At 39.4% G+C, this 15,173-nt stretch overlaps 2 protein-coding genes across 2 annotated transcripts; one reads left to right on the top strand and one right to left on the bottom strand.

The window, feature by feature from the left end:
• Nucleotides 1-553: 553 nt before the first annotated feature.
• Nucleotides 554-10,813, bottom strand: gdpd1 (glycerophosphodiester phosphodiesterase domain containing 1). The gene is made up of 11 exons (XM_075473626.1): nucleotides 10,643-10,813; nucleotides 9,286-9,435; nucleotides 9,120-9,162; nucleotides 8,669-8,804; nucleotides 7,921-7,966; nucleotides 7,524-7,645; nucleotides 7,076-7,165; nucleotides 6,040-6,173; nucleotides 4,313-4,372; nucleotides 3,358-3,409; nucleotides 554-3,063 (listed from the first exon to the last, which is right to left on the bottom strand). Exons 2-11 carry the CDS (start codon nucleotides 9,419-9,421, stop codon nucleotides 2,929-2,931), a joined length of 954 nt encoding a protein of 317 aa, XP_075329741.1. The 5' UTR covers nucleotides 9,422-9,435; nucleotides 10,643-10,813; the 3' UTR covers nucleotides 554-2,928.
• Nucleotides 10,814-11,576: 763 nt separating this feature from the next.
• On the top strand, nucleotides 11,577-14,565 carry tmem120ab (transmembrane protein 120Ab). The gene is made up of 12 exons (XM_075474442.1): nucleotides 11,577-11,645; nucleotides 11,947-12,065; nucleotides 12,281-12,391; nucleotides 12,495-12,554; nucleotides 12,779-12,874; nucleotides 12,994-13,083; nucleotides 13,212-13,277; nucleotides 13,387-13,448; nucleotides 13,547-13,639; nucleotides 13,818-13,882; nucleotides 14,158-14,226; nucleotides 14,452-14,565. Exons 1-12 carry the CDS (start codon nucleotides 11,577-11,579, stop codon nucleotides 14,563-14,565), a joined length of 1,014 nt encoding a protein of 337 aa, XP_075330557.1.
• The last annotated feature ends 608 nt before the right edge of the window (nucleotides 14,566-15,173 follow it).

Here is a 15,173-nt window from a genome sequence, read left to right as displayed (position 1 = left end):
CTTCCGCGTTCGCAGTAAATACGTCATTCCCCGCACTGTTACCGAGCAGCGTCTGTTGTATTTTAAACGTCGAGCATTGAAATGGTTGCAAATGTTTCTACTCAGAATACTAAATGTGAATATAGTGTTTGTATGACATGACATTTAAAGCATTTTTGTTAAGAAAAAAAAAAAGCTGATATGTATTCAAAAAACATAGTTTTGTTGTAATATCTTAGGCGTTTTCACTCCTTAATGCCGGTAGGTAGCAAAACGAACAAGCTTGAAAGCATTTTCCACTCACACCAACCTTTTTCGTACCTCCATATTCACAGAAAGAGTAGTAAAACCTCCTTATATACACTTAATTTTTTTTTTAACATCTTGAGCCAACACTCTTTGTCAAAAATCAGACTGGCTTTTTAATGACGATTAAATGACAAGCGTATCGGCCAATCAGCAAACCGATAAGGCATAGCAACACAATGCTTATTGGCCGAGGGCAAAGGAGAGTAACCAATAACGTCACCACAACATAACATTTTTACTGATCTCTTTAGAAAGAACACCAACATGTTGTGTGAACAGTTTATTGAAATTACTTTAAAGTTTTACAAGCGAACGAAAGACACCGGCTGTCATAACATAGATAAATGATGTCTTTGCGGATGATTTTCACGTGGAACCCTCTATTCAACATCCTTAACTTTTCTGCTACAGCCCAAACATCTGAAAACTGCCCTGTCTGCAGCGCCACCTCCTGTCAATGTACAAGACACTTTCCATTTAAATTGGCATGTAACTGGCATGTAACTGGTGACCAAAGATGTAAAGAACAGCAACAAAAAGTTACAATAACCTATCATTCTACCGTACATACACAACACATATGTAGGATTATATTCAGTGCTTATTGATGCTCAAAAAAAAAACTAACTTAAGATCATATTTAAAGAAACCAAATTACACACTGCATGTGGCATGGGCTTGATAAATGCAAGTTGATAGTTCCTACAGACAAAATGTTATCAAATAAGCACAACAGCTTCATCTGAGCATGCAATGTACAAGTTCACTCAGTACAGAACACGTAATGAGAACTATTTCCACTATTTGTATGATTGGTAAATGTAGTCTTCCAAAGAAAAATAATTTTGGATGAACAGCTCTGAAAACCATGTAAAATATCAACATATGCAGACTTAACTCGCAGTCTATGAAACTGAAATACTGCTTTGATTGCAAAACATCAACCGACTTGCGGTACATTCAACCAATACTACATTCATTAAAGACCCTCAACGTGTGGTCACGAGTTTGAATTAGAGAGCATCATTGGTACGTGTTTATACAATAACCCTGTTATACCCGCCTCGCAGTGGCAGTGCAGGAGAACGCTGTGCTTTGGGCTTCATTGTCTTTAACACGTTTTAACATGACACGACAGCGGTGGAAGAATCAATCAACCTCTACCGGCCTGCCAAAAATACTTTCAATATTGAACATATTTAGATTCCTTTCAAATGTTTCCGATCATACTGAAACGATGGAAAAAAAAAAATAAAAATTGGCTTTCTTTTTGTGCAAAATCTCTCCCTCAGATAACCAATAAAACTAAAAAAGTTCATTTGACTAAAGTTAAATTCATGATAGTGGCTTCAACAAACAATACAGCAAGTAAACAGTGGTTATAACAGTACACTGAACAGTTCAACTGAATCTGTGCACGCTCTGTTATTTATGACATTTATGACATGTCATTTTTGGCTGCATTGACTACATAAAAAAATTTAAAAACCTCTGACAAGTGTATTATTGCATGTGCCAAAAAACAGTCTGACGGCAGTAGGGAATAAAATCAAACATAATGCAAATGGTCAACTCACATGGCATTGCAACATCAAGCTCCATCTGTTGAACACTTGAACAATATAAGTCAGTCTGAAAGCATTAAAAAAAATCAAGTCCTCACATCAGTAAACCTGTATCAAAAGATAATGGAGGTGATGCCTCGTACACTTCTAATGAAATTCAAGACCAATGAGCTTTGCAGCCACAATATTTCAGAAGTTATTCTTTTCTTCACTTTCTTTAGATTTGCTTAAAAAGATTAGCTGCTTTTAAATAGCTTTGTAGTAACAACAGAAACCTCACAGCGACTGACCGCTGAACGCAGTTCAAAAAGGCTGATAATCTATTGCAGGTACAAGTAAAGTCCTTTTGGGACATTTTATGTTCATTCAACATAACTAACTCATTTAGATTATTGTGCAGTTTCAAGGGCACAGATATGTGCGTAATGATTCAGTTTTAAAAACTGAATCATTGCAGTAGATCGACACTATGGTGTGGTCGTTGGCATATTTGCCTGACAGCAAGAACCTTCCTGGTTTAATTTCAGATCATCCAATGTGGAGCTTTTCTGGTCTCCCTGTGCTTGGATGGGTTCTGTCCCAGTACTCCGGCTTCCTCTCACAGTCTAAAAACAAGGCCTAGAGTGGAAGCATACATGGTTGTTTGTTTAGTTTATCTCTCTGTACATTTGATATGTATACAACAGTCCTAATCAGCCTTTCTGGACCATTATACCTGCTGAACAATACAAGTTGAAATTGTAAATCTGTTCCACCTGCTGTAAAAACATCAAGTGTGACTATGGGACGTCTCTACCGTGTAAATATTCATCCTTCACCAAAAACTTGGTGTGGGGAGTTTTCAAAAACTCAGCTGAATGAACCCAGAAGGGCCCATATAGGATTTTCTTTTTTTGTGTGGCTATAATACAAACATATACAAGGGAAGCGACTGATGCCTCATATTTGTGAACCACAATGTGAGAGGATGCATGCAGTAAAAGTGGGCGCATGTGGCGTGGGGGGGCTGGTTGGGCAGGTCACTCAGTTTGAAGGATAATCGGCGGTGAGGCGGGGTGAAGTAGAATTTAGCAGGTCACTGGGACTTAGAAATGCCATTCTTGTCCATAAAGTCTTTAAGCCTGGTGGGAAAATCTGTCATAACTCCTGTGGCTCCCAGCTGAAACGCCCTCTGGAAGTCCTCCTCATCGTTCAGCACCCAAATGTACACCTGAAACCAGATACAGGACTCGTACAGTTAATGCAGTCAAACAATGGAGGGAGCCGCACAAGAATGCTTCTGCCCCCTGAACGCAGAGTTATCAGCCACCCCAGTCTATGTTTGAACTCATAAGAACCTCAGACATTTCCAGGTTCAAAGACAGCTATGAGCACGCAGACAGGCGGGATTGGTTTCTTTTCATTCTTTTAATACGATGGAAAGTTTTTGTGTCCTTCTCGATCCATGTCACATCTGGGTGTCTTGAAAATAGAATTAAAAAGTGCCCAACAGCAGCAGCGTTACCTGTATTCCTCTGGCAGTTAGATGCTCGAAAAGAGCTTTCCTCATCAGCAAACTGCAACACAAACGTAAAGACCCGTCAGCAAAGAGAAACTGTCAGTATAAAACGGGAAGAAAATATTTCTAGTTGGATACATAAGTGTTTGAACAGTGACACAAGTTTTTGAGCTTTCGTGCAGCAGAATGAACCAGTCGAGATGTGACTGAGGTGCAGAGACTCTCATGACTGACTCAAAGATTTAAAAGATAAACTGCATTAACTGATTGAGGACATCACAACAAAACTGTACGCACATGAGATGGATTTGATTATTACCAAGATCTAAATCAGTAATAAAAGCTGTCTAGACTTTTGTCACAAGTGTGGGTACAGTCCACGGCATTCATTTTTCCCATTTTCATAAAGGCAGATGCCCCACAGCATAATTTGTTGTGATTAAATGTGATTTTAATTTGTGAGAATAAGGTCAACCCGTGAAGACTCTGCAGGCCTCAGATGTGTTTGACAGCTCTTGGATGCAAGTTTTCAGCTTAACAGAAACACCGCAACGACGTGCCTCAAAAACAGACCCTCTGATTACTCCCTATTTTAGCCCCCCACATCTGCAACGGCCCTCTATAAACGCATCTTTAACTTTTTTTTTTTCTTCATGTTTCCTCTTCCCACCTTTTATAGCATTTCTGTCAAGTATCAAATCATTTGTAGAATAGATGAGGAGACATTGATTATTGACGTCGAGAAATAACCGAAGAACCAAAAATCTCCTCAATAAATCCCATCAGACATTTTGCTCTTCAGTTTAAGTAGCCCACACTAAGGTTTAAACTACTGTCCCAGTGTGACTGGAAACATGTGGCAGCTCACCAACTATGAAGGCTGTTTGGACTTCATCAAAATTACAGCTCAACAGTGAAAGCTTAAATGTTTTATGCATATCTAGATGAATGAGGGACTTACGTGTCTGCAAGCCAGGTGATAAATCGCTGACTCCTTGTTAATCTGTCGGGGTCTTTTAGTCTGTAAAAAAAAATCACACAGGAAAGTTAAATACTTCAGGTAGAAACAAGCCATTGATGAAGTTCTCATAAGATCACTTCAGGTAGATATGTGGTAGGAAACTATCGCCATCATCCATCACCTTTTCCTTCAATGACCAGTTACATGATGTGAGAAATGCAAATACAGCTTAATTTAGTCTAAATAGAATAAACAACCACCCGACAGAAGAAATCAACATTTTCTATTGGTCCTGTTGAAACGTATTCTAAGAAGTAAATAAAAATCCTGAAGTGCCTCAAAGGAGCAACTGTGCTTTTGGGCAGGGGGAGTAATAAAAGAAATCCTTAAATGTAGGAGCAAGTGAACGTCCGGCACGTCTAATCTGTTGCTTGACCTTGATCCACACAATCTATTGGCACACACTCTCAAAGCCAAGTGGTGTGAATTCTTCCTTTAATGACTTAACCGATATGACTTACAAAGCAGTGTCCTTCAAACATAATCGTGGCATCAATAACAAACACTTAAAGGACACGAAGAAAACATCTAAACTGTGGCCAATGTCACTTATATACACTTTTAATCCAAATGTACAAATGAGTCGCCTCTGGTATCCGGCATGTAAATCTTATCAACAGAGGCTGTTCCTGTGCCTCCAATTCAGTGTAACTGCAACACACACATTTATGGTTTTTTTTAAATAATGTGTGTAATACTTGTAGATCCATTATTACAGCAATAATTTCAGACCGGTAGCACGAGGTAAAAAAAACCTATTTACGTAAATGTTTTCTCTGAAGTTTTGACGGTCAGAGGACTCTATGTAAAGTTAAACTGCAGTTGTTAGCGTCCACAGCTCTCCACAGTTTTAAACCATCTCTGGGGGCCTTTATCAGCAGAGTTTAAATAATCTATGTTCCTATTTTGTTCCTGCTCATACTACGCAATGTATGGTTCAAGATACACGCTTAATAACAACACTCACACGTTGTTTATCACATTCAAAGAACATGATGAGGACGGTGGATGGCCTGTTCATGTCACTAAAAACTGGCCAATTGTCGCGTGCAAGTACAACCCCTGTGAGATAAATGTGAAGAAGATAAATATGAACTATTTCTGCTTATCGGGGCTCGGGCTGACGGATTTCCTGGAAGTCCAGCGCTGCCATGCTTTACCTGTGACCAATAATAAATACTTGGAAATGGAAATGGAAATCAAATTGTGGGAATAACAGGACAACTTTCTAACTCTCTAGTGATTTGTGAAAAACTGGGGTCTTTTCCTTAAACACAGCTGCCAAAGTTCGTTCCAGGTAAGGTTTTAGAGTTTGGGGGAAAAATCCTGCCGTGACCCATTAAAAAGCTGTTACACATGTGTCGGTCATTTTGCCAACTGGCCCAATTAGGACTTGAGACAGAGAAAAAGGAATAAAATGTACGCCGGGAGAACAGCCCTCAACCTTTGACCTACTGGTGTTTGTGATCACCTCTGTTCGAGTCTAGTGTTTGTGCTATCAGGCAGCCCACCACCATCACCACCATCGTGTTGTATAACAAGCAGCAGTATTACTGAGAGCTGACTCATGCTGCTGAGCGTGACCTGACCATTTCCTGAATACTGCTGTTTACATAAGCTCCATAAGCACGTCGCTTTTCATTTGGTAACATTTTGCGTGTTCTTACTTGGTTATAATGGAGGGCATGGGGATCTCCAGGAACTGCTCCTTGATGGGAACAAAGGGCAGGAGGCCTGTGTAGAAGAGGCCCAAAAGCTGCAATACTCTGGGAAGGCTGAACAACACTGGGATATGGGGGTTCTGCGAAAACAAAACAGAAATATGACGCTGACAGTCGGTTCCCTCTAATAAAGCAGTTGTTACAAAAGTAAAATGATCAGGGAAGATGCAAGTCCTGTTCTTTCAAAAAGCTCTGGGATGATGGGTCTATTTCTACCTAATTTTGGCATGTAACTGACATAAAGACGACTACTGACTCCCCATAGCAATACATCAAATCTAATAATTTCCTTTTCTGAACTTTTCTTTGCAGTGTCCCGCCTATAGTACGTATGTGACAAAATGTTTTCATAACTGGCAGCTTATTCTTTGCTCAGTGGACATTTTGCCTGGTGAAGTCACTGGTATGAATGTTAACACTTAATACAGCTATGAAGAAAACATCCTCGTGAAGTGAAGAAACAATCAGGGTTTATACAGGTATAAACAAGTTAAATCTAAGACTTTTTAAGACCTTTTAATACAACTTCTAAATGAAATTTAAGACCAAACGTACGATGGAAATACCAAGTATCTCCAAGTAAACACACTGACAGTATGGTCAAATGACGGTTGAGTTTAAGAACATCGACTAAATGTGTGTCATGCGAAAAGATCACAAAAATGTCATCACTGTCCTAAATTAAATTTATTACAATATTTTCAGAACATTTAAGTCCCATGAACAAATGCTTATAAAATCAAGTAAATATATATAAAAAAAATTAATACTGTCCCTTTAGAGCAAAAAGAAAAATAGACAAATATTTAAGACCCATGCAATCTGAATTTAAGACAATTTAATACGTTTTAAGGTCTTATTTTCAGGAAAATTGATTTACGACTTTTTAAGACTTTTTAAGGACCCGCGGCCACTCTGACAATACGAATCTTTCTACTGTACGAATGTCATTTAAAATAAGGCCACAGGATCATGGAAGTACCTCTTTGTAACACTTTTTGACTATCTGGTTGCTGGCGTTGCCCCACACAGTCAGATGCTCTCTGTCATACTTAACGACCAGCTCGGAAACCTGCAAGGATTAAAAAAATAAACTGTGAAACACGACACTCGGCTGGCATTCAAATTACATCTCGACATCCCAGGAAGCTTTTGATCATTGCAGAAGGAAAGAACTGCAACTTGCTCCTTTGACAACTGGATGGCGGATTGGGATTCCAAATCTGCTCGTTTTCTTACACTTTTTTTTTTTTTTACCCTCTTTCTTCTTCTTCTTTCAAACGAGTCGGAAATGAAATCTGAGTCACAATTCTTGACAAATGAGTAGCAATAAAAAAAGAAAGATGGAGGGGAAAAAAAACGTAAAGCTGCTCTGAAAGAAGGCTTGAATGCTTAAAGGAAAAAAGGAGGATACAGACATGCGCACACACCTTCTTGATGAGTGTGTCGTTGTTGACCTTGATGTCAATGTTGACGGGCGTATTGGGGAAGGCATCAAAAACATCCCTGAGGAGAGGGATGCGCTTGTCCTCGCCTCCCTCACAGAAACACTCTGCACAGACAAGGACGAGTTGCAAAAACTGTCGGCTTCAGATTAGACTTTTTTCAGGATACTTTTATAATCTTAGCCGAGCACATTGGGCCGTGAATAGTCCTCTCGGCCCCTGTTTTCTTTTCATTGGCTACTAACGGTTTGTAAAGGCATACAGGATGTGTGTATTTTCTACTAGACAGCACTGACCGTGAACAGCGTCTACAGATGTTGCTGACAATACAAATATCTGAGTGGTGCAGGGATGACGCCGGTCATGGATGTGTGACGCTTACCCTTTTGAAAAGTTACACCCAGCTTGCAGAGGTACGGAGGGAGTTCCTGCAAACAGCAGGCAGTGGTTTCACACATTAAATACAACTACAGTCAGAGACAGGTCAACAATGGCATGAGTGTGACGGAGGGTGTTCCCACCAAGGTTTGGGTGTAAACGATACTAATGCCATTGAGTTATGTGCCTGGAATTTTTAATCACGACCTCTTCTTTGAAATGGGATTCTAGTTTTGTTCTCTGATCTTTGAAGATCTTTGTTTCATTAGAAATTGTGTATAAAGAGGAAGAAAGAAAAAAAAAAGAAGGAGAAGAAATAAAGTGCAGGAACAGAGCAGAAATCTTCAGTGAAGGACAGTTAATCCACTAAATCATTAAGAGTTTCTGTTTGACATTCTTTAACCCCCATGTGACACAGTCAGATGACTTGGTATGCACTTCACCTGATTAAGACACCCGATAAATCTATGCTGTTACCTCACGTGCACTATTCTGTACACAAAACCACATATATCTGTTGTCTGAATTAGCAGAAAATACTCCTGACTACAGGGTTTTATCCAAGATCTTTAGAAAATACTTTGAGAGTAAATACAAAATCCAGCGTTATGTCATGTCAAAACAAGCTCATTTTAGCACATCCCTTGTCATGAAATAAAAAAAGGCAGCCAAAAACACATTTACTATTAGTGCAGAGTTGGTTATTTGTCTGTCGGATATGGATGCGGAGATTATGCGAGGCGGCAACTCACAGCGTAGGCTACGTTTGAGATGTTGGCGTCGATGCCGCATACCCTTTGTAAGTTGGCATCATGTGAAACCACAACCTGTTCATCTTTTGTCAGGTGGCAGTCCAACTCCAGCATGTCTGTGCCGAGGTCCACAGCACTGCAAGAAAACAAACACACGTTGCACAAAACTGCACTTAGGACCAAACCTGAGAGACATCACTGACTTCATTTGTTCTCTCTCGGCACTGTGGTGTTTAAGTTTAAGCTAATAGTTCAATTGCAATCAAAGCAGTTCAAATAACAAATCAAACAGAAGTATATCATTCAGGGTTTTGACCTGAACAGTGATAGGTTTCATTGATTCTTGTCTACTTGCAGACAAAGCCGACAGCCCAGATTACACAAGCCGCCCACAGTCACGAGTGCAAGCACCAACTGTGTGTAAAAGATCAAGAAAGAGCCTTTTACTCACTGTTTGAAAGCTGCCATGGTGTTTTCCAGGTTTTCTCCTGCCCCTGCAATGTGAGAGTTAAACATTAGGCGTAGTACAGTGTTTTCCCCTTTTCTCCATGATGGCTGGAAATGCAAACCAGGGACACTTCAACACTAACAAAATAGATCAATCGTCACTTACTCACCTCCACGATGGGAAATGTGTTTGCTGAGGAACGTTTCTCGCTTCCTCCAGCGCAAAAGATGCGGACATTTCAGCAGCAGGGCAGAGGTGAGCACGTAGCCCGTTACCGTTGACAGGACATACACGGCAGCACACATCTCCTATCGGCCCACTGAGAAAAAACAAACAGTTAACGGTTAACATAACCAGTGAAACGCGTTTCAGAAAAACTTGTGTGTCTTTAACTGGACAGATAAATACTGAATCCTCAAAAGATACATTTAAGAAACGGCGACAGCATAGACGTCACCGGGTCTTTTCCAGCCAATTCATCATTTGAGAAAACAATTCAAATGGGTGAAAGGCTAAGAGATATCTTAAACACGCAAACTTAGTCTTTCCAACAGCTAATTGATTAATCCAACAATTATTGCCTCGGACGAGAGGACGAGTTCAGGATTTACACACACAGGAATTTGACCTCTGTGTTACAAACACCTGTAAATCATGAACACACAATGACAATTGAGCAAGTGGAAACGCACTCTGGAGGCAGTGAACACCCGACCGGAGCAGTGGGCATCTGCAGGTGCGGAGCCAGGGGAGCGGTGGTGGGGATGGCACAAGTTGATGCCACACAAATGACTGATCTATTTCTATTGCTTGTGATACATTGATGAGACGGTGTTACAACACTTGTATTTCATAATGTGACCTTATAAATGAACGAATGTTTCCTACAGAATCAGTTGGACTCGGAGTGATTTGGTCCATTAATTGTACTTTTATAAAAACCTACATTCAAGAAACTTTTAGATACCATTTATATTTCCTATGCAGCTACTCCCATAAGATATTATTATTATTTTTAAATTGAAATGTATTTCTTCAAAAATGTATTATAAAAAAAAATATATATATATATATATATATATAGTGCTGCTCTACTCCCTAACCTACTTGTAAGTATGCTGTTATTTACCCATCGTAATCACCACGTAATAACCAAACTGAGACAACAGTTACTCTGATATCCTTACCGGCATTCTTAGTCTTCACACAATTATAATCAATGAATATCGTCTCCATTTAAAAAGAGGAAACCCGTAATTAAAAGGATGATAAAGTCACAGTAGCTTCAGACAACACCTTTAAACTGCAAAACCGAATAAGATTATTGTTGTGTTTATTATCACAATGTCACTGTGACTCGGTCTCTGTACAAGCAGTCTAAACACAGACAGAAATACCAAACAAGATAAGAGGCAACATTTATCTGTACTCGCACATCTGCAACAATCGTTACTGAAGATGCTACACTAGCTGCAGTTTGCTAATGTTAGCTGAAACGAGGTCGAACTCACAAAATATATTCTTACCTTTGTCATCAATTCTTTTAGTTGTTCTATGTTTCTTTAGTGTTGGCTGCGTCGCTAATATCTAAGAAACCGAGCAACAGGCTACGCTACATGCAGATAAACTGATGAACTGGCCTCTGGGCAACAGAGCCAATAAGCTCTGCACAACACAGCTGTGACACTAACCGGCCGCTGTCTATTGTTTGCGCATGCGCTCCTTACCCCAGCTGCTCGCCCTCGTCGAACGATGACCACACGTCCGCCAGAGAATTTCAGAATAAAAGCGTCAATATTTTTATTTATTTATTTTTTAGCTGCATTTTGTCCCCTTAAACAGCTAAATAGGATGACACATGTTTTGAGTGTGACATTGACAAATCCAAAATAAATCCCACAGCCGACACCTTAGATATATGTCTAATATAACTATACACCGTACATATTGCTATTACTATTCTTTTTTTTTTTTTTTTTTTTTTTTTTTTAATACTGATTCTTGTTTAATCAAAATTGCCATGTATGCTATCAAAACCTCAATCTCCCTCTGAACACCACCATCAGTTGTAAAGTTAGGAAGATTCTGATTTAGTCCACCAGATGTGGCTAATGTGCAGCTATTTATCACAGACTAACAAAATATAGTTGGGTAGTCAGTTAAAATGTGCACAAGAGCACCATCTAACTAGCAGGACAGACTGTGGCAAAGATGAAAATGTTGACCTCCAGTCTTTGCATAATACATAAAGCATACAAGGGCCACAATACCTTTCTGCTCTGTAAGTGATAACACCAGTCAAAGTTCAGTACTTGCAATAAACTGTTCATTGAGATGTGATACACACCCAGAGTATACCTCAGCATAGATTTTTAAGTCATTTCAGGGTGGATAAGGAATTGACAGGGGCCACAAATTTTCAAGTACATCTGTGTTTTCTGTAAGTGAAACAATCACAAAATGGCTCAAGTTTTAACAGAAATTCGGGAGCAGTGGAAATGTCTGGAGGACGAGTATCATCAACTTCAGGTAAGAATAAGGCTGGCAGTGTCAGGCTATTGACTCAGTAATTCTTGCTTTGCATGCAGTATTGTGAACTTTTTATTCTTTAAATTGAGTGTTACTCCAACCAACTCTTGAGATATGTTTTACTTCCACAAATTAACTTTAATGCAAAACGTGTATCATGAATGCTTATCTCTATGTCCGATATCTTGGTTTGAGTCCAGAATATAATCTGCCACATCCTAAGCACACCTTGAATTCTTTCCTTGCAATCAGTATGTCACTTTGGTTATTGGTATAATCCTGTATTCTCATTGTCTTTCAGGAAACACACAAAATTTATTTACAGAAACTAGATGAGATCTCCGAACTACAGAGCAGCTGCTCTTCATCTATTTTCCGTCAGCGGAAAAGACTTAAAGAGATGTCCCGCCTCGAGAAAAAGTAGGCCCAAGTGTCCACTCACAGCCCAAAAATGTTCATAGCCATAGATATTCTGTTGCATGCGCAGATGGATGCAGCATGTAAGATCACAAACTAGGGAAGAAGAAAAAGTGAACTGATATATGAACCCTCCTCAGCTCAAATGAACTCATACTGTTAATAAGTCATGATGTGCAAATGGTACATACTCTCTTCATTCAATTCATCAGATGCAGCAAAGGACTATCAGAAGAGGACTCAGAGATACTGTATGAAATGAAAGAGAAAATCAAGACGAGACCAAATTCTATCTCTGAGATGGAATCTTTCCTTCCCATGAAAAATGGGTAATAACTTCTAATTCACAAAAAGATCTCAGAAATAAGCTTGTTACTGACCAGCTTAATAGACAGAAGCTATGATAACGTGCGGCTGTGTTTCACATTGCAGGTTGTACCTCCGTCTGGTTCTTGGAAATGTGAATGTCACTCTTCTCAGCAAGCAGTCAAAGTAAGCAATGGCCTCCAAAAGCCCATAGACACTAAATATCAAGCCAACATCTATCATAGGAAGCTGGCATTGCTTTAATTGAGCATTTGTTTTTTACCATTTGCCACTTTTTGATTGATAGCTGTTCTGTTATTCAACAAGATGAATAATAAATAAGCAGGACAAAGTTCTATTTTATTAGTTCTGATGTGTACAGAGTTCTCAAAATGTCACATCTTTGTCAGGTTTGCCTACAAAGATGAGTATGAGAAATTCAAGCTGTACCTCACAGTCCTCCTGCTGCTGTTCTCTTTCATTTGCTATTTCTTCGTGAGCTACAGGTCAGTAAACATAATATGCAGCTCATAGTCATACTTAACAGCTGGATTTGCTCTGTAGGTTACAATTTAGTAAAACTGATGATGTATTCATAGAAGATGACTTGTGCTCTTGCCCTTAGATTCCTTGATGCAATCCTCAATTTCCTGCTGGTGTGGTACTATTGTACATTAACCATCAGAGAGAGTGTCCTCATCACAAATGGCTCCAGGTTGGCATCATTCACAGGCTTCTGCCCTACTCTTTTACACTTACGTTATCACTATTTCTGCTTAATTCAAATATTTGTTCAAACATGCAATCTGAATATTAAACAAAATCAAATATGCGTTGAATCAGAATCAAAGGATGGTGGGTTTTTCACCACTACATCTCAGCTTTTTTGTCCGGTGTAATGCTGACATGGTGAGTAGCATGAAATAAAAAGCCCAAATAAAGCAGTAAAAAAACTACTTCAGCACATTAGACACTAATTAATGACTAATTAATTCTAATTTTCTTTTCACACCTTAAGGCCAGATGGAAATTTGTACAAGATATTCAGGAATCAATTCCTTGCCTACTCCTTGTATCAAAGTAAGGTCAAAGTACTCCAAGACAAAAACACAAAAGCACTCACGGCTCCAAGTTTCCATAGCCTGATGATTGTTTCTCTCACGTGGAACCCACCACAGGTTTTGTTCAGTGTCTGCAGTGCTACTATCAGAGTGGATGTCTGTACAGACTGCGAGCCCTGGGAGAAAGACACAACATGGATCTGACTGTAGGTGAGACACGGCAAAATGTGCCAAGGACAGTGAACACAGAGGAGCTCAGCCACAAATATGATTAATAAAAATTATAACCAGCAGGCCTGTCTGGACCCCTTGTTTGTCAATTCTTCAGTAACACCCAAGAGAGTAGAAAAGTCACACAATCAACTCTTGAATGCTCTCTGTTTTCTAGAAGGATTCCATTCCTGGATGTGGAAAGGGCTGCAATTTCTCCTGCCCTTCCTGTTTTTTGGACATGTGAGTACAGTCTGTGATGCTTAGAAGTCTCCAGTAACAGATAAGTTTGCATTAAAGAAATAACCCTTTGTCATGTTTAGACGACATAAAGATAGACAAAAGTTCTGATGAAATTCTAGGCTGCCTATTCTTCAGCAAATTTAGACACGGTTCAGGCAGCTTTGAGGTTTTTGGGGATCTGTGGGCTTAATATGTCTTTGTGTCTTCAGAGCTGCACACTACATATATTTCCTTTAACCCAAACAAATCCTTCGCCCTCTTGTATTGTCTTGTAGTTCTGGCAGCTCTTTAATAGCGTGTCTCTGTTCAGAATGGCTCAGCTCCCAGACTGCAAAGAATGGCAGGTCAGTGCTCTCAGTTACCAGATTTTGCTGTGTCACTCTCTTTCTGCTTTCATAACAAATTTACCCTTCATTGACTCATTATTCACACCCATACTATATTCACACCAATAGAAGGGCCACATATGTGTCCAGACCCAATCCATAGCACAAAAAATGAGTAATACATTTGTGCTTACTGCTGTTTTGCTTACTCATGCATTGTTCCTGTGTTCCATGTACTGCCAGGTCACAATGTGTGGTATCTGCTTCCTTATTCTGTTCTTGGGAAATTTCTTCACCACGCTTGCAGTCGTTCGTCAGAAAATCAAGAGCAGGAGTCAGAAACCCAAGAGTGTGTGATTTCTAATTGTGTCCATAAAAAGCTGCCTCATCTTTCCGGATCAAGGCTCGTCTTTGGAGTTGCCTTCGGTCACATAATTTGTTGTGATGTTGATAAATAGCACAAATATGTCACTGATGTACTGAAGAGAACCACACTGAAACTGTTTTTTGTACAGCCCAACTGTGAATTTACGGGAACAAAACAAATATTATTCAATTACAACTAATTGACAGGGTTGAAGTAGTCGCCCGACTGAGCAGTAGCAGGCCCGACGTCTTTGAATTATTGTGAACAAATCCAGCATCTTTGTTGTTGCTTTTTAGATATTTCAGCTACAGTTTTACGTTTTGTGGAGCCATTTTCCGGCTTTATTTGTGTGTATCAATGACGAGTAATAGACAAATTTGATAAGCTATGGATTTAAGAATAGGGGCTATTCAACCTGAGACTAAATAGCGAGGTTAAGACTGATATGATAGGCTAATAGACAGACAAGCAAAAATCTACATGTAAATATGGAGCTCCTATGGTAACCTGACATACTGACAGAAAGTACTCTTTTAAACAATGCCAACTGTTATTCTGTAAGACAGTAATCATTTGGGATACTAAGTGGTTTACATGA

Source organism: Odontesthes bonariensis, chromosome 9 (genome assembly GCF_027942865.1).
Source record: "Odontesthes bonariensis isolate fOdoBon6 chromosome 9, fOdoBon6.hap1, whole genome shotgun sequence".
Taxonomy (NCBI): Eukaryota; Metazoa; Chordata; class Actinopteri; order Atheriniformes; family Atherinopsidae; genus Odontesthes; species Odontesthes bonariensis.
Note: the sequence above shows the minus strand (reverse complement) of the source record. Positions and strands in the feature narration are given on the sequence as shown.

Coding starts and splice junctions, on each gene's coding strand:
- gdpd1 (XM_075473626.1), bottom strand. CDS start 9,421: ATGTGTGCTGCCGTGTATGTCCTGTCAACGGTAACGGGCTACGTGCTC. Junction 7,967..8,668: donor TCTCAAACGTAGCCTACGCT/GTGAGTTGCCGC, acceptor TGCTGTTTGCAG/GAACTCCCTCCGTACCTCTG. Junction 3,064..3,357: donor TAACTGCCAGAGGAATACAG/GTAACGCTGCTG, acceptor ATCTGGTTTCAG/GTGTACATTTGGGTGCTGAA.
- tmem120ab (XM_075474442.1), top strand. CDS start 11,577: ATGGCTCAAGTTTTAACAGAAATTCGGGAGCAGTGGAAATGTCTGGAG. Junction 12,392..12,494: donor TTCCTTCCCATGAAAAATGG/GTAATAACTTCT, acceptor TTCACATTGCAG/GTTGTACCTCCGTCTGGTTC. Junction 14,227..14,451: donor CAGACTGCAAAGAATGGCAG/GTCAGTGCTCTC, acceptor ATGTACTGCCAG/GTCACAATGTGTGGTATCTG.